The sequence below is a fragment of the Arachis ipaensis genome, chromosome B10, assembly GCF_059453495.1.
Source record: "Arachis ipaensis isolate K30076 ecotype BB chromosome B10, ASM5945349v1, whole genome shotgun sequence".
NCBI lineage: Eukaryota > Viridiplantae > Streptophyta > Magnoliopsida > Fabales > Fabaceae > Arachis > Arachis ipaensis.
This window is the reverse complement of record NC_142435.1, coordinates 22,782,557-22,801,699: the sequence shown is the minus strand read 5'-3', so window position 1 is coordinate 22,801,699 and position 19,143 is coordinate 22,782,557. Positions and strand designations below refer to the sequence as shown.

The 19,143-nt window shown below is 37.1% G+C and overlaps 2 protein-coding genes across 2 annotated transcripts; one reads left to right on the top strand and one right to left on the bottom strand.

Moving 5' to 3' along the window:
• Positions 1-1,132: 1,132 nt before the first annotated feature.
• On the bottom strand, positions 1,133-13,109 carry LOC107622212 (ribonuclease J-like). Its single transcript, XM_088509082.1, has 8 exons — positions 12,899-13,109; positions 12,490-12,613; positions 12,151-12,212; positions 2,334-2,520; positions 2,182-2,259; positions 1,866-2,048; positions 1,683-1,763; positions 1,133-1,261 (listed from the first exon to the last, which is right to left on the bottom strand). The coding sequence occupies exons 1-8, from the start codon at positions 13,084-13,086 to the stop codon at positions 1,133-1,135; spliced, it is 1,032 nt and encodes a 343-aa protein (XP_088365208.1). The 5' UTR covers positions 13,087-13,109.
• On the top strand, positions 4,589-6,301 carry LOC148579404 (uncharacterized). Its single transcript, XM_088509030.1, has one exon. The coding sequence runs from the start codon at positions 4,589-4,591 to the stop codon at positions 6,299-6,301; it is 1,713 nt and encodes a 570-aa protein (XP_088365156.1).
• Positions 13,110-19,143: the final 6,034 nt, after the last annotated feature.

Sequence of the window (19,143 nt, the reverse complement as noted above, 5' to 3'; positions counted from 1 at the left end):
GTTATTATGTGAAAACAAAAATCAAAATAAAGATTTAAAAATATTAATTATAAAATAAATATTTATAAATGTTATTATGTTTATTTATTTATTTTTAATAGTATTTAATTTTAATTAGAGACAAAAAAATTATATTTAAAAATTTTTTTATTTTTATGCATAATTATAATTGATAAAAAATATTTTTTAAAATTTATTATTCATTTTTTAAAATTATCTTTAATTTTATTTTTTTTAAATTACTAATTTATATTTTTATTATTGTCTCAATGCCACTATGATATTGCATTGTTCTCATTTCTCGTCTTCTTTTCCTTCCCCCTTCTCTTCACTAGATGGTTGTTAATTATCACCAAATATCATTATCACAACTTTTAATTTTGTCTATCACTTTTATTTATAACCAACTATTTTTTTAAATTTTATAAGTTGTTTAAGTTTTGCTAAAAGAATTTTTTGTATCTTTTGAATATCTGAATGTATAAAAATTATAATTTTTTTCTTGATACGCGTGTTAGTTGTCTTATTTAGTTCGACTAAGAAGAAATTTAAGACAAAAAATACTCAAAATTTTTGCTATATTAGCAAAGTTTGATGTGAATAATTCTAAAAAATAATATCAAAATATATTATTTTTAACTAAATAATAAAAAAATAAAAATACATCATTGTAAGTTTTTTAATTAATAATTATAAATTAAAGTCGCAGTTTAATATAGTACATTGGACAAAAAATAATCATTGTTATCGTATTTGACTATTACTATATAAGTTTTATGTTTATTTTATTATGCACATTAATTAAACTGTACTTTATTATTTCATTTTGCATGTTTTGAAATAATGTCAACGTATTATAAAGGTGAGATTAATTTATCATTTGAATATTATCGCTAAAAAATAGTTACTTAAAATGAAACGCTATATAAAGATAAATAGAAAAATTTTGTAATTAGTTAGAAAATTTTATATCTCTCTCTCCAAACTCAATTTTATTATGAAATTTTTTTTAGGTAAAAATATTTTTAACTTCCTATAATAATAAGTATCATTTAAATTATCTAATGTATAAAATGTCACATATTTTTAACTGCCTGACACAATAGCACACATTTCATTACATGCCTTAATCTCATCCATATTCCGTGCCATTCACGGGTAAGAAAATCATTAGAGGATTCTGAAAGTAACTCACTTGAGATCCTGTTGTTACAATTAGCAGATCCTTTGGAGCATAAACATCAATATCCTCTGCTTTCACCTATGTAAAATTATAAATAATGGAAAACAAGGTAACAGATATGAAAGACACAAAGTCATTACAAATAAAAGATAAAGATAAAGATGAATAGGTGCTATCATAAATTCCTACACACAAGTAGTGCGCAAATAACAAATCAAACGGGTGATTATAGCATATTAGATTTAGATACATACAGTTAGACAAATAAGTAACGGTCCAGCTGTCAATCTATCATTTTCATTCTTCTGAATATATACAAATATATCAATAAAAATAACAAATCTTGTCCTAATAAGCAGGTCAGCTACATGAAAAAAATAGCATGCATTCAAACTATTAAAATCTATATCACTGTCTAATACATATGTTTGTGAAAATTTAGTCCAGCAACTTGGGCAGAGTGTTGGAGTAAAGGCTCCGAAGTCCAAAGATTTATTACCAGAGTGGATGGATCAATTGGAGCCTTTCCATCCTTCCAAGCTGCATCTAAATATGTCCTCAAAGACATGCCAACGAATACCTAACGCAATTAAATTGCAATGATTAAACATTTATTCATAATTCCAAACAAGAAAATCATTTTCAACTGCATTGTATTTATATACAACATAGAGAATATTACCAACTTTCGGCCAGTTAAATCAGCAGCAGCTTTCACACTTCCAAGCCGATGCAGATTTGATGCAAATTGGGTGGTAATAACCCTTCCTTTAGAAGCTGAAATATGCCTCAATAATGCATCTTTAACAACAGATTCACTTATTGTCCTTCCAGGTGAGGGTACATTGGTTGAATCACTCATCATCTGAAAAACCATGCTCAAACCAAAGTTTACTTTTGTCTCTTAACAAAATTAAGGGAAAAAAGCAAGAGAGGCTACATATTTGAATTTTTTAATTTAAAAAAAAAAATACAAGATCACCCTATAAGTGACTTACCAGTGTTACTCCTTCTTTAGAGAGTTCCTCTAAAGCCTCGCGATAAAAAATTTTCCCGTCCAGAGGTGTCTCGTCGATCTATTGAATCAACTTATTCAAAAAGAGTAGATTCAAGGTAAACAAAAATGGAAAATGCACTGATAAATTCTGACCTTCCAGTCCCCAGTGTGAAGAATAGTACCATCAAAACAGCAAAGAACCAATCCACAACAATCAGGAATAGAATGGGTCACCCTGATAGGTTCTATCTCAAATGGCCCAGCCATAAATTTCTTTCTTGTTCTAAATATCTTGAGTCTAGATGGAAGAAAAATACCATGCTCCTTCAGACGTTTTTTATAAGCTGTTACAAAGTAAAAAAAGCATTGGAAACAAATAAGCAGTGGAAGGAACATATCAAGTTCATTGAATAGCAGTGAAAGAAAATAAGCAGTAAAAAGAACAGATATTTGATGAAAAAATTGTGACACAGATATTTAGTATTAATATATCAACATTGATGAGTTTGGAAAACTCTAAATTAATATGTGTGATGACTAAACATTATTAAAATTAATTAATTGCAAAATTATTTGATCTGAATTTTTATTCAATACATTGATGATTATAATTTTGCTGCAGGTTTAATCATGGGCCGGAAATAAATGTATTGTGCTAAGCCCAATTTACACTCAGCCTTGGTTTTAATAACAAAAATAAATGTGGCTGTTTTAATGTTACTTGGGCCCAAATAATTTTCTGATCTAAGCCCAAGTGGGTTACATGCTTTCCACTTGCTTTATGCATGTTCCAAATTTTATCAGGAAAGCAAATGTTATTAATGGGCCAAGATCAAATATTGTTGCTACCAAGCCCAATGTTGATGAATGTTTCCATGCCTTATTCGAATCCATGAAGCAAATGAAATGCCTAAATGCTTCCAACGGATTCCACTTCATTATTTTGAAGGATTTCAAATTTAATTAATACATTGGAAACATAAGAAAAAGAGAGAAGATTGATTTGATAGCTATTATGACACTACACGCTACTCAACAAAGGGAAGTGGGAAACTTGAATTAACTTTTACATTCTCTCTCTTTGTTCATTGATTATTGTTCAAACCCATTGAATATTTTCTCTTTCTTCTCTCTCACAACTCTTTCTCTCTTCGGTCTTTACTCAGAAAATATTGGCAGCCATGGAAGCAAAAGTAAGCTACCGAGATGAAGAGAAAGCAAGCCTAAAGACCATCACAATGATGGCAAGAAAACATACTAAAATAAAAATGAGCTGTGGCTAAGATATTCACCAAATGTGGTTAGATTTGGTGAGGTTATCTTGAGTCTTTCATGCTCAAAATGGAAGAAGAAGATTCGGCCAGCTGGAGGAGATTCTTGAAGCATGGCTTGTCTTCGATTCTGCTCAACCACCACAGGAAGTAGCTAGAGTGGCGAAGTGATGGTTGAAGGCAGAGATTGAAGCAGATGAAGTCATCATCATCATGAAGCATCAAGGGCCAGAATTCCATCTTGGAGAGCAAGCCAAGGATGGAGAGCTCGGATTGATGAAGGGTGATGATCAAGAAAGGACTAGAGGTAATTGCATGTTGGTTAATGCATGGTTATCTCTTCTCTCTCTATGTGGCCGAACCGGTTTTGTTGAAGGAAGAAGAAGTTGGTTCAGTTTTGGCTTCAATAAGTGGAGGCTCCCCTCTTCTATATTAAGGGTGGACAGCCACTGTTTGAAGCAAGGAGAAAAATTGAGAGTGCAAGGCACAGAGTTCTCAGAGCTACCTGAGCTAACAGTTTTCTCTTCTCCTTCAATGTATTCTGTTTAATATTTTTCTGTTTAATTTTGTCATGTCTTGAGTCTCATGGTAAAAGGCAAACAGTGAGGTTTGTAATGAAAAAGCCATAGAGCGGAAAAAGGCAGAGAGTGCAAAATTAAAAGAAAAAGCCATAGATGTCTTAGAGTTCCTTTGTACATCTGTGTTGTGTTTCATGATTCTGTGGGAATCCCCTTGTAAGTTGGGTTAGCACTTTACAAGTTGTAATCTGTTTGATTATAGTGAAATTCCATCATTGTTGTGATGGAGACTGGATGTAGGCTGCACTGCACTTAGCAGCCGAACCAGGATATATCTTGGTGTAATTTTCTTCCTCTCCTACTCCATTTCTGTTTTCTATTGCACAGGAGCAAAAACCGAAAATGTCTCGTGCCAAGTGACGAGACAAAATGAAAATGTCTCGTGGCTAGGGACGAGCTAAAAACAGAAAAGTCTCCTCTGAATCCAGCAAGTGTTAGCAAGCGAAAAAGGGGCTAAGATTCAACCCCCCCCCCCTTCTCTTAGCCACTGAAACCATCAATTGGTATCAGAGCTTGGTCTCAAAGAGATCAAGCTTTGCAGCTTGGAGTAAAGATCCTCATGGCAGAAAACAGTGGCGCAAATGTGGTGTCTTATAATCTAACTGAAGGACAATCAAGCAACAGACCCCCTCTTTTCAATGGGAAAAACTATACCTATTGGAAGGAGAGGATGAAGATATTCGTACAAGCAGTGGATTACAGACTTTGGAAGATTATCCTCGAAGGGCCTAAATTTCCAACTACCACAAGTGCAGAAGGAGTTGTTTCTATCAAACCAGAAGCAAGATGGACCGAGGAAGATAGGAAGAAGGTGGAGTTAAATGCCAAGGCAATAAATCTGCTCAATTGTGCTATCAGCTTTGAGGAGTACCGACGGGTATCAAGATGCACAACGGCAAAGGAAATCTGGGACAAATTGCAAATCACCCATGAAGGAACCACCATTGTCAAGAAGACTCGGGCAGATATGCTAAACAGAGAATATGAAACGTTTGCAATGAAGGAAGGAGAGTCCATTGATGAACTCTTTGAACGTTTCAATGCTATCATTGTTGGCTTAGATGCTCTGGGAATTACACATTCTGATTCTGTGCTAGTGAGAAGAGTGTTGAGATGTCTCACAAAAGAGTGGGAGACTAAAGCTTTAATTATTTCTGAGAGTAGTAGCCTAGACTCCATAACACTTGATGATTTGAGAGGAAATCTTCTTGCTTTTGAAAATACCTATTTGAAAAAAGATACAAAAAAGAAAGGAATTGCATTTTCTTCTGTGACTAACCCCCTGGATGATGAATCCAGTGATAACTCTTCTGAAAATGAGTTTGTTTTATTTGCAAAAAAATTCAGGAAAATGGCTAAGCTCAGAGGCAAAGGCAGCAGCACAAGGAAAGTGAAGAAAGACCTCAGCAAGGTAACTTGCTACAATTGCAAGGAAATGGGGCATTTCAAATCTGATTGTCCCAAGCTGAAGAAGGAGGAAAAGCCAAAAAGAGGAAAGAAGAAAGGACTGATGGCCACATGGGAAGACTTGGAGAATGATTCTGATGATGATGATGAAGAAACCGAGACCAAGTCACAAACATGTCTCATGGCAGACCACATAGATCAGGTAGTCTTTCATAACCCTAACACTGAAGATCTCCATCTTATGATAGACCACCTTTCTGAAAAAATAAGATGTTTTCTGCTGGAAAATCAAGAACTTGAACAGCAAATTACCATTCTTAAGGCCGAAAACAGTTTTCTAAAAGAAAAAGTGAGAGAGGCCGAAACTGCTTGTGATCTTGTTGAAGAAAATAAGCAGTTAAGAGCCCAAGTTAGGAGCTGTGAAAGTAACCATTGTGTTCTTGCATATGTGGACTGTTTTAAACAAAATGAAGAGTTGCTTAAAAAGGTTAAAAGACTTGAGGAAGACTTAGCCAAATTTACACAAAGTTCTGAAAGTTTAAATCACATCTTGGCTAGTCAAAAACCTCTTTATGATAAGGCTGGGTTGGGGTTTCATAAATCTGAAAATTCACATTTTGAAAATATTGCTTCATCTTCTAATGACATAAGATTTCAAGATCCCACCTACTTTAACAAAAAGGCAACTCCAAGATTTTGTAGACTATGCAATCGGAATGGACACTTTCCCATTCAATGCTTTTTCGGTGAAAGAATGGTTGGTAACAAGGTTTATAAAATTGTTTTTGATTACAATGGCTTAGGACATAGAAGATGGTTTAACGTAAAAGGATCCAAAAAGATTTGGATACCTAAGGTTACTTAAGCATTGTTTTGTAGGTGTGCCTAGCATCCCAAAGGAAAGAAAATGTGTGGTATATGGACAGCGGATGCTCTAGGCATATGACCGGAAAGGCAACCTTCTTCATAAAGCTTGATGACTATGATGGAGGACTTGTCACTTTCGGTGATGATGCAAAAGGAAAAATTGTGGCTGTTGGGAAAGTTGGTAAAAACTTTTCTTCTTGTATAAATGATGTTCTCCTTGTACATGGCTTGAAACATAATTTGCTTAGTGTTAGTCAACTTTGTGATTTGGGTTTTGAAGTTATCTTTAAGAAATCTGTTTGTTTAGTTGTGTGTGAAAAAAACTGGGAATGTTCTTTTTGAAGCTAAAAGATGCAACAATGTGTATGGATTAACTCTTGAGGATTTAAAGGAACAAAATGTAACATGCTTCACATCTTTTGAATCTGAAAAATGGCTTTGGCATAGAAAGTTGGGACATGCTAGCATGTATCAAATTTCTAAGCTAGTTAAAAGAAATTTGGTTAGAGGGATTCCAAACATCAAGTTTGATAAGGATCTTACTTGTGACGCTTGTCAATTGGGCAAACAAGTAAAATCCTCTTTTAAATCAAAAGATGGAATATCAACCAAACGGCCATTGGAAATGTTGCATATTGATCTTTTTGGTCCTACTAGAACTCAAAGTTTAGGAGGTAAACATTATGGTCTTGTGGTGGTAGATGATTACTCTAGATTTGGTTGGGTACTTTTCCTTGCTCATAAGAATGATGCCTTTTATGCTTTTTCCACCCTTTGTAAGAAAATTCAAAATGAAAAGGATTTGAAAATTGCCCATTTAAGAAGTGATCATGGAAGAGAATTTGAAAATCAAAATTTTGAAAAATTCTGTGATGACTTAGGGATTTCTCACAATTTTTCATGTCCTAGAACCCCCCAACAAAATGGAGTGGTTGAAAGAAGGAATAGAAGCCTTCAAGAAATGACTAGGGCTATGTTGTGTGAGAGTGAAATTCCTAAATTCTTATGGGCTGAAGCTGTGAACACAGCATGTTATATTTTGAATAGAACAATCATTAGAAAAGGGTTAAAGAAAACACCTTATGAGCTATGGAAAGGAACCCCTCCAAATCTTAAGTATTTTCATGTTTTTGGATGCAAATGTTTTGTGCTCAATAATAAAGAAAACCTTGGAAAGTTTGATCCAAAATCCTATGAAGGAATGTTTGTTGGATATTCCACCACAAGCAAGGCCTATAGAGTTTATCTCAAGGAGCATAGGACAATAGAGGAATCCATACATGTTACCTTTTGTGATTCTAACTTAATTCCCAGTATTGTGAAGGATATTGATTCAGATTGTGAAGAGGCTGGAACAAGTAAAGAAAATCCCAAATCTGTTCAAATTGAAGAATCTGTCAGCCCGGTTTTGTCTCGTCAGATTGTAGGAGAAACTTCCAATTTATCTCCTGAACAGGCACGAGCAACTGAAACAGTAAGACAACCAGAAGTTCATCAAAGCTCTACACCTGTCCGAAAGCCTAGAGAATGGAAGTCTATGAGAGGTTACCCTCATGATTTCATCATTGGTGATCCTTCTCATGGCATAACTACAAGATCCTCCACCAAAAGGCAAACCGAACCTAGCAATCTTGCTCTCTTGTCACAAATAGAGCCCAACAATGTCAAACAAGCTCTTGAGGATCCATCATGGGTTAAAGCAATGCAAGAAGAGCTTGCTCAATTTGACAAGAATGAGGTTTGGACACTAGTACCTCATCCGGATGGTAAGAAAGTTACCGGTACTAAGTGGGTATTTAAAAATAAACTTGGTGAGGATGGACAAGTTGTTCGTAACAAGGCTAGATTAGTGGCCCAAGGTTACGATCAAGAAGAGGGTATAGATTTTGATGAGTCTTTTGCTCCGGTAGCTAGAATGGAAGCAATTAGATTGCTTCTTGCCTATGCTGCCCATAAAGGTTTCAAAATGTTTCAAATGGATGTTAAGTGTGCTTTCCTTAATGGCTTTATTGATAGAGAAGTGTATGTGGCACAGCCCCCCGGTTTTGAACAAAAGGAGTTTCCAAATCATGTTTTCAAATTAACTAAGGCTCTTTATGGTCTTAGACAAGCTCCAAGAGCTTGGTATGAAAGGCTTAGTGCCTTCTTGTTGGAAAATCAATTTCAAAGGGGTACCACCGACACTACTTTATTTATTAAAGCATCTAATGATGACATACTTCTTGTTCAAGTTTATGTTGATGACATTGTATTTGGATCGGCCAACATTTCCTTGTGTGAAGAGTTTGGAAAACTCATGACTAGTGAGTTTGAAATGAGTTTAATGGGAGAGCTTACCTTCTTTCTTGGCCTCCAAATTAAACAAACTCCTAGTGGTACTTTTATTTACCAAGGAAAGTATGCAAAAGAACTTATCAAAAAGTTTGGCCTAGAAAATTCCAAAGCAATGAGTACACCAATGCATCCCAACACAAAACTTGAAAAGGATGATGATGGTCAAGATGTGGATGAAACAAGGTATAGAGGAATGATAGGTTCACTCATGTACCTTACCTCCTCTAGACCGGATATTGTTCAAAGTGTGGGTGTATGTTCAAGATTTCAATCTCACCCAAAAGAATCCCATCTTACGGCTGTTAAACGCATCATTAGATACATTAAGGGAACTTGTGATTATGGCTTGTGGTATCCTAAATCTGATGAATTTTGTGCAGTAGGGTTTTGTGATGCAGATTATGCGGGAGATAGAGTGGATAGAAGAAGCACGTCCGGCATGTGTTGCTTCCTTGGAAGCTCACTCAACATGTAGTCAAGCAAGGCTGCCCGGAAACTGGCGTATGCAAATGAGAAAGCCTGGAGGAAGTGCTATGAAAGGGTCGGTTTCATGATTCAAACCTTTGATGATGAAATGGGAACAGGAGATTCTGAAGATGATTCTGGTTCTGAGTTCAATGTTTCTGATGATTAGTGACTATTCCTCTACTTTTATTTGATATTGGCAACAATAGGCTCAATCCTTCTTTTGTTTTTTGTAAAGGCATGACTTGATACTCCCTGCCGTATGATACTCTGAACAATTACTGCTTTGTTATAAATATTATGTATTGCTCATGTCTCTTGTTGCAGGTTTTTATGCCCCTTGATGCCAAAAGGGGGAGGAAATTTAGATTCCAAAATTGAAATTGGAATAAAACAGGGGCTGGAAAAACAGGGGACAAGGGTTGAAATTTTCAAATTGAAAATTCATGACTATCCTTGTTCAAAGAATGCATTTGTTCTATTATGATCCTTGATATATGAACTGCATTTGATGTTTGATTTATGGTGATGCCTGGCTAATGGTTCATATTTGACAAACTTGTTGGTTTGAAAATTTATTTTTGGCAGTTCCTTTAAACTGTGTTATCTAACATCTGCCATGCTTTGATGTGCTATTATGTGTTTCAAAAATATTTTCCTTATTTTGAATGACATTGCTCTGATATCTGGACTGGAAAATATTTGGAAATTTTCTGAACAACACTGGTTTGTGTTCTGTTGATATGTGTAAGTTTGAGCAGAAAATCAAATTATTGATAACAAATGAGTTTTGATTATCATCCAACTCTGCTCATAAATCAAGCATTTAGCATCATGTAATAAATATGCTAAATAACATTGTTATTTGAAGCTTGATTAAAATTGTTACAGGTTAATGCTTCCCTTGGTAAAAACAGCATATATTAAGGGGGAGCAATGTGACAATTTGAAAGGGGGAGAAATACAAATTTAAAGGGAGTACTCTTACTCAATTTTAAATTTCTTTCCATTTCAATTTTAATATTGTTTGTCATCAAGGGGGAGATTGATGAGTTTGGAAAACTCTAAATTAATATGTGTGATGACTAAACATTATTAAAATTAATTAATTGCAAAATTATTTGATCTGAATTTTTATTCAATACATTGATGATTATAATTTTGCTGCAGGTTTAATCATGGGCCGGAAATAAATGTATTGTGCTAAGCCCAATTTACACTCAGCCTTGGTTTTAATAACAAAAATAAATGTGGCTGTTTTAATGTTACTTGGGCCCAAATAATTTTCTGATCTAAGCCCAAGTGGGTTACATGCTTTCCACTTGCTTTATGCATGTTCCAAATTTTATCAGGAAAGCAAATGTTATTAATGGGCCAAGATCAAATATTGTTGCTACCAAGCCCAATGTTGATGAATGTTTCCATGCCTTATTCGAATCCATGAAGCAAATGAAATGCCTAAATGCTTCCAACGGATTCCACTTCATTATTTTGAAGGATTTCAAATTTAATTAATACATTGGAAACATAAGAAAAAGAGAGAAGATTGATTTGATAGCTATTATGACACTACACGCTACTCAACAAAGGGAAGTGGGAAACTTGAATTAACTTTTACATTCTCTCTCTTTGTTCATTGATTATTGTTCAAACCCATTGAATATTTTCTCTTTCTTCTCTCTCACAACTCTTTCTCTCTTCGGTCTTTACTCAGAAAATATTGGCAGCCATGGAAGCAAAAGTAAGCTACCGAGATGAAGAGAAAGCAAGCCTAAAGACCATCACAATGATGGCAAGAAAACATACTAAAATAAAAATGAGCTGTGGCTAAGATATTCACCAAATGTGGTTAGATTTGGTGAGGTTATCTTGAGTCTTTCATGCTCAAAATGGAAGAAGAAGATTCGGCCAGCTGGAGGAGATTCTTGAAGCATGGCTTGTCTTCGATTCTGCTCAACCACCACAGGAAGTAGCTAGAGTGGCGAAGTGATGGTTGAAGGCAGAGATTGAAGCAGATGAAGTCATCATCATCATGAAGCATCAAGGGCCAGAATTCCATCTTGGAGAGCAAGCCAAGGATGGAGAGCTCGGATTGATGAAGGGTGATGATCAAGAAAGGACTAGAGGTAATTGCATGTTGGTTAATGCATGGTTATCTCTTCTCTCTCTATGTGGCCGAACCGGTTTTGTTGAAGGAAGAAGAAGTTGGTTCAGTTTTGGCTTCAATAAGTGGAGGCTCCCCTCTTCTATATTAAGGGTGGACAGCCACTGTTTGAAGCAAGGAGAAAAATTGAGAGTGCAAGGCACAGAGTTCTCAGAGCTACCTGAGCTAACAGTTTTCTCTTCTCCTTCAATGTATTCTGTTTAATATTTTTCTGTTTAATTTTGTCATGTCTTGAGTCTCATGGTAAAAGGCAAACAGTGAGGTTTGTAATGAAAAAGCCATAGAGCGGAAAAAGGCAGAGAGTGCAAAATTAAAAGAAAAAGCCATAGATGTCTTAGAGTTCCTTTGTACATCTGTGTTGTGTTTCATGATTCTGTGGGAATCCCCTTGTAAGTTGGGTTAGCACTTTACAAGTTGTAATCTGTTTGATTATAGTGAAATTCCATCATTGTTGTGATGGAGACTGGATGTAGGCTGCACTGCACTTAGCAGCCGAACCAGGATATATCTTGGTGTAATTTTCTTCCTCTCCTACTCCATTTCTGTTTTCTATTGCACAGGAGCAAAAACCGAAAATGTCTCGTGCCAAGTGACGAGACAAAATGAAAATGTCTCGTGGCTAGGGACGAGCTAAAAACAGAAAAGTCTCCTCTGAATCCAGCAAGTGTTAGCAAGCGAAAAAGGGGCTAAGATTCAACCCCCCCCTTCTCTTAGCCACTGAAACCATCAAACATGGTGACACAAAATGAAAAATTCAAGAGCACGTTAGACATCTTAAGCTGTGTTGCAAAGCATGTCACCTCTATCACTTTCTACAAAACATCATTGCTGATCCATATTCAATCCAAGTAAACATAGCATTTAGGAAGAAATATTCTTGCTAAATTACCTCCATTGTAAAGGAAGATGCGAAAATTGGTGTATTGGAATCCAATGCTGGAATGACGTGAGGGATCATGCAAAAATTATGTTTAGTGCAGATACAAATAACAGACCAAACTCATTGTTAAGAATAAATAAATTATCAATGAGAATGAACATCAATGGAATAAAATATATTATACAAGGCACAATGTTAAAAACTAATATATATTCATTTAAGGACTGTAGCTATCCTAATTGCTTCCAGGCATGACTGATTGAATACTACATACAATGCCTCAAACATTGAGCCTTCTCATCAACAACCCAAGCACAAAGTTCAAATGTGAAGTAGGCCTTACCCAAGGCAACGCTCCAATGTGATCCTCATGACCATGTGTTATAACAAGTGCTTCAATTTTGTGGCTCCATTTTCTTATAAATGTTGTATCAGGTATGATCTTTTGGACTCCAAGTTCATCATAGCTGAAATATTTACCATATATAAAAATAAATTTCAGCTAACTAATAAAGGAATGCAAAACAACAATAATTTTTCAAGCAGTAACTTGATATGACTTCAAAGTGTTTGAATTTTCAAGTGTCCTTCATATAGCAAAGATTAAACAATCTTGAATTTCAGATTCAATACTAACTTTAGTTGATGCTTAATCAGCAGAGTCTTTTAATAGGGAAATTACCTACATAACAACAGTTCAGGCTAAGTGAGTAGGGTAATTGAGGGAGGTTATTTGGGGCAATAAGACCTACTCTGGAAACATAACTCCGGCATCAATGGGGATATAGCGATCATGGTTCCCAACCAGCATGCAGTTTATCCCAATTTCACCCAGCCCACCAATCGGAAGAACACGGAGAGGTGGCCCATCTTTCCCTTCATAAAACTGCTCCATTTTGCGCTGAACTGAATCTTCCATGCTTTTCCGAGGACCTTCCATTCTTCTTATTCTCTTGTGGGGTGCTTGAGATCCATCAGTAGCTACAATTAAACAAACAGCTTAAACACAATTGAAGAAACAACCATACAGATTGCATGAGATTTAACAGCAAGTGACATTACACCTATCAAATTTATAGAGTAATATTCATGCCATAAAGTTAGTTCTATTCAACTCAAGAATTAAACTGCATTAGCTATTACAGATGTTTTTTTTTTTTATTTTTTATTTTCTTTAGTAAGCCATTAGTATTCCAAGTCTACTCAAACCTAGGAACCTTCTTAATTAGTAAACCAATTCCAAAAGCACATTTTGCTTTTGTCAAAATCACAAGTATTTTTCTATCAGAAGCAATATATTCAAGTATCACAGATGCCCCACAGAGGGCATGACTCTCCCAACCCAAGACCACTATTAAGAAAAGGGGTATCTGCCACTACACTCCAACAGACATTGAATCTCAATGCAATTGAACCTACTAAACATTGACATACAGATAATATATATCACTGCAGATAAAAACCCTTTCCAAATAGCTAAAATCTATGAAGCACGGACACTTTTCTGGGTTATCGTATTCGCGTGTCGGACACATTTCGGACACGACACTCACCGACACTCGTCCGACACGCGTGTCTGCTGTGTCTAACCGTGTCTTAATAAAAAATAAAAAATTCTTTTCCGGACACGCCTGGACACACCTAAATACCATTACGTGTCCGCGTGTCCAATCTTATTCTTAACATATATTCTTAAAATAAATTTAGATATAGTATATATTATTATTTATTAAAACAAAAAATATTTTAAATACTTGATATAATTAAAATAAGACATTAAAAATAATTAAAAATTTTAATTTATATTTTAATATCAATAAAATATCAAAATATCATTACAATTCATCTAAAAAATACTTTATATTTTATATATATGCGTGTCCTCGTGTCATGTAAGATTTTAAAATTCGCGTGTCGGCGTGTCCTGTGTCGTGTCGTGTCCCGTGTCCGTGTCAGTGTCTGTGCATCATAGGCTAAAATCCAACACCAAGTTGGTCTTGAATTCAAATTCTAGTATAAAATAAACCCATGCTAGGCCAGCAAACTAAAGTCCTTCAGTTTGTTTGTTGTTTCTTTTTTCTCTTCTAAAATTACAAACACATATCAAAGTAGACAACTTAATCTACTGAGGGACTATGAAGCATGAAGTAAGTTCAATTCAAGCAATGAATGTGGAGTAGTAGTAGGAGGGAGGTAGTGGTTCACCTGGGAGCACAGAAGGGTGGTGGTGGTGGTGGTGGGGTTTAGGGTTTAGGGTTTAGGGTTTAGGGTTTAGCTTGTGGTGGTGGTGGTGAAGACACCTTAACGGCACGTTGTCACGGCCTTGGACACACTCCAACGCTACCGTGCCGGCACTCGAACTTACTCAACCTCTTGAGCTAAGACCAAGTCAGCCTAACCCTCAATATTTAGCAAGAAAGCTAAGAACACAAGAGAACACAAGAGAAAGGAAGCTTTGGTGAAAGAACACTTTATTGCTCAAGTGTGGTTACAAATGATTCACACCCAAACTCTAACTCTCATCCCTATTTATAGCCATCCACCTCCTCAATGGATGGTTAGGATTAAATCTAATCAACGGTCCAGATTAATCATCCAGAAGCTTCTTTACAAATATCTATCCTACCACAACTCTCTAAATGTTTCTAGATTATTCCATATCACTCTTTATACTTCTATATACATCTACACTCTTCTAGAATACTCTATGACCTTCCAGAGTCTTCTAGAACCTTCTAGGGTATTCCGGGACCTTCTAGGACATTCTAGAACGTTCCGGAACCATCTAGAGTATTCTCAAACACTCCAGAAAACTATTCAAACACTGTTAAATCTAACCTTCTAAAATTTTCCGTGACATTCTCCCCCACCTAATGCGCAGACGTCCTCGTCGCGTTCTGTTCATGATAGCGCTCTAGGTGTTCTTGAAATTGCCACAGATCTTCGCGAGTTTCCCAGCTAGCTTCAGTTATCGGGAGCCCTTTCCACTTGATCAAGTATTGGATACTTGGTGGTACTCCTCTTCGTCGCACGACGCGATTAGCTAGGATCTCTTCGATTTCTTTGTCAAAAGATCTAATCACCACAGGCGGAGCACGACTTGAGTTACCTCTACTCGGTTCGTCTTGGTCCTCATGATATGGTTTAAGCATACTCACATGGAAGACCGGGTGGATCTTCATAGAGGGAGGGAGTTGTACTTTATAAGCAACCTCCCCAACACGTCCAATGATCTCAAATGGTCCTTCGTATTTGCGGATTAAACCCTTATGAACCTTGCGAAAGGCTTTGAATTGTTGTGGAAGAAGTTTGATCATTACCTTGTCTCCCACTTGATAGCTTGCATGCCTCCTCTTCTTATCTGCCCATTTCTTCATCCTCTTGGCAGCTTTGTCGAGGTAAGAACGAGTGACATCTGCTTGTTCTTCCCATGACTTAATCATATGATAAGCTCCAGGGCTCTTCCCTGAGTAAGAGGAAGAAAGAGAGTGAGGCGTAAGCGGCTGTTGTCCAGTCACAATCTCGAACGGACTCTTCCCTGTAGACTCACTCCTTTGCAAATTGTATGAGAACTGAGCAATGTCGAGGAGTTTTGTCCAATCCTTCTGATTAGCGCTCACAAAATGCCTTAAGTAACACTCAAGTAAGGCATTCACTCTCTCAGTCTGCCCATCGGTTTGAGGATGGAAGCTTGTTGAGAAATGAAGCTCCGACCCAAGGAGTTTGAACAGCTCTGTCCATAGTCGTCCTGTGAAGCGTGGATCTCGATCACTAATGATGCTCTTAGGCAATCCCCAGTACTTCACCACATTCTTGAAGAATAGTCGTGCTGCTTCCTCTGCAGTGCAGTCAGTAGGGGCAGGTATAAAGGTAGCATACTTCGAAAATCGATCCACTACCACGAGAATAGATCCAAACCCCTCGGACTTCGGTAAGGCAGAGATGAAATCTAGAGAGACACTTTCCCACGGTCGCTCTGATGGAGGCAGAGGTTCCAACAACCCACTTGGTGTCTTGTTTTCAATCTTATCTTGTTGGCACACAAGACAGGTCTTCACATAGCTCTCCACTTCATCTCTCATTTGAGGCCAATAATAAGAAGATTCAATGAGTGCTAAGGTCCTTCGCTGACCTTGGTGACCAGCCCACTTGGTGTCGTGGCATTCCCTCACTAATTTTCTTCTTAGATTTTCCCATTTAGGGACGTATAGTCTTCTCCCTTTAGTGTAGAGAAGGTCATTTTCTAACCAAAATCTTTTGGTCTTACCTTCTCTAGCCAACTCCACCAACTTCTTGGCTAGTGGGTCGTGATGCAACCCTTCCTTGATGGTATGCACAATATCTCCTTCAACCATAGAAATGGCCGACATCCTGTATGGTTTTGAGATAGGCGGTTTCGCTCCTAACTCCAATTCAATGTTGTCATCCCTCTTTCTTCTAGGTGGTAACTGCTTTGACAACTCGAGAGGTATCACATCCTTATTTTCTTCAAGGACTTCCTTGATTTTAGGGGGAACATCTTCTCCTTTGGATGTTGACTCCTCTTGTAGTAAAGCCAAAGACATCATCTCCTCCTTCTTGAAACCTTTCTTGAGTTGCATGGTCGAGAGCATCGGAATTCCTCCAGCCTTTGAGATTGTAGGGACCATGCATGGAGACCCTTTCTCCATGACGCATACTATATTGTAGTATGGCATAGGTATTATATTTGCCTTCCTTTGCAAATCGAGCCCGATGACTATTTTAAAATCGTCCATGGGTGCTACTGAGAAATCCACAAGGCCCTTCCAAGAACCAAGAGTCATCTCAACCCCTTTTGCTACTCCCTTAAGGGGTTCACCCTTGGTATTCACGAGTTTGAACCAGCCATTCTTTTCGGTGATCTTCAACCCAAGCCTCTTTGCTTCATCAGGCGTGATGAAGTTGTGTGTAGCACCAGTGTCGATCATAGCCATGACGGGTTTTTCATTGATAAAGGCTTTGACATACATCAAGCCTTTCTTTTCTGCAGTGCTTGCCTCTTTGCCCTTCACAGCATTCATGTGTTGGATAGATCCAACACACTCAGTTACTTGAGTTTGAGCTTCTCGTTCCTCAGCGATAGATGCCAAAGTCCCTAGCTTGGGACAATCCTTCATTTGGTGCGGTCCCTTGCACACGAAGCATCCTCCTTTAGGCACGAAAGCCTTCTTTTTTTCTTCGTACTCTTTCTTTGAAGAGTATTTTCCTTCCTTCTTGGTTGAGAAGCTCTTCCCCTTGTCTCCCCCACCTTTAGCAGAACTAGGCTTGGAGGAAGACTTAGGTTTAGAGTCTCCCCTATGATACTCAGTGAGTGATTCGGCCACCACGATGGCCTCATCGACATCCTTAACATTCCTTCTTTGTAGTTCTTGCTTTGCCCAAGGTTGGAGTCCATCAATGAAAAAGAACAATGCATCCTCTGATGCTAAGTTGGGGATTTGAAGCGTGAGAGTAGTAAACTCCTTTACGTAGTCGCTAATCGTACTCTTGTGCTTCAACTCCCTCAACTTCTTCCTTGCTTCATAAACCACATTCTCAGGGAAGAATTGTCTTTTCAATTCCCTTTTGAAATCTTCCCATGTGGCTATGTTGCAAGAGCCCTTTTCCATATCTACGCACTTTCTCCTCCACCACAAAGTAGCATTATCAGAAAGGTAGAGAGCTGCAGTGCGTACCTTTATTGCTTCTTCGACCACCCCTTGGCCTTCGAAGTACCTCTCCATTTGCCATAGGAAGTTCTCCACCTCGCGAGCGTCCCTTACGCCCTTGAACTCCTTTGGCTTGGGGAGATCAATCTTTGTCGTCTCCCTTATAATGGTTGGTCGAGATTTCGCCTCCTCGAACCAAACTCGAACTTCCTCAAATAGCTTTAAGGAATTCTCAAGCTTCTCTTCAATTTGGAGCATGCTTTCTTTGAAAGCATCTAGTTCTCCTAATACGTGAGCCTCGAGGGTCTCCTTGTCATGTTCTATCCTTTGGAAGCGCTCATCCATAGAGGATAGAACATTTTCCAACATAGAAACTCTTTCTTCTAAGAAGTTAGAGTCCTTACCTCTAGGCTCACTTGAAGAACGGACCTTCTTGCCTCCCCATTGAGAAAGAATAGTATCCCTTCCCCTTTGAGACTCAACATGCTCCATGGTGATATTAGAAGCCATTCCCACAAGCGACTTGTGCTCCCTCTCGAACCTTGCTCGGATACCAAATTGTCACGGCCTTGGACACACTCCAACGCTACCGTGCCGGCACTCGGACTTACTCAACCTCTTGAGCTAAGACCAAGTCAGCCTAACCCTCAATATTTAGCAAGAAAGCTAAGAACATAAGAGAACACAAGAGAAAGGAAGCTTTGGTGAAAGAACACTTTATTGCTCAAGTGTGGTTACAAATGATTCACACCCAAACTCTAACTCTCATCCCTATTTATAGCCATCCACCTCCTCAATGGATGGTTAGGATTAAATCTAATCAACGGTCCAGATTAATCATCCAGAACCTTCTTTACAAATATCTATCCTACCACAACTCTCTAAATGTTTCTAGATTATTCCATATCACTCTTTATACTTCTATATACATCTACACTCTTCTAGAATACTCTATGACCTTCCAGAGTCTTCTAGAACCTTCTAGGGTATTCCGGGACCTTCTAGGACATTCTAGAACGTTCCGGAACCATCTAGAGTATTCTCAAACACTCCAGAAAACTATTCAAACACTGTTAAATCTAACCTTCTAAAATTTTCCGTGACAACGTGCTAAACCACACGTGTGCCATCATATTGAAAACATATTTCTTAATTTATAAAAATGTATATATATTTGTATATGTTTATATATATTGATTCACAAATTTTTTTAACTAAATAATCAAATATATTATAATAAAATAATAAATTCTATAATAAATAAATAATCAAACTTGTTTAAAATAACATAATAAAAAAAATTATTACATGTCAAATATGCATTTCTA

What these genes read in the sequence shown, in the direction of transcription:
- LOC148579404 (XM_088509030.1), top strand. Translation starts at nt 4,589, where the DNA reads ATGGCAGAAAACAGTGGCGCAAATGTGGTGTCTTATAATCTAACTGAA.
- LOC107622212 (XM_088509082.1), bottom strand. Translation starts at nt 13,086, where the DNA reads ATGGAAGGTCCTCGGAAAAGCATGGAAGATTCAGTTCAGCGCAAAATG. An exon ending in ACATTGGAGCGTTGCCTTGG is followed by an intron (nt 12,213 to 12,489) that starts GTAAGGCCTACT and finishes ATGATCCCTCAC; the next exon opens with GTCATTCCAGCATTGGATTC. An exon ending in TTCACACTGGGGACTGGAAG is followed by an intron (nt 2,260 to 2,333) that starts GTCAGAATTTAT and finishes TTGATTCAATAG; the next exon opens with ATCGACGAGACACCTCTGGA.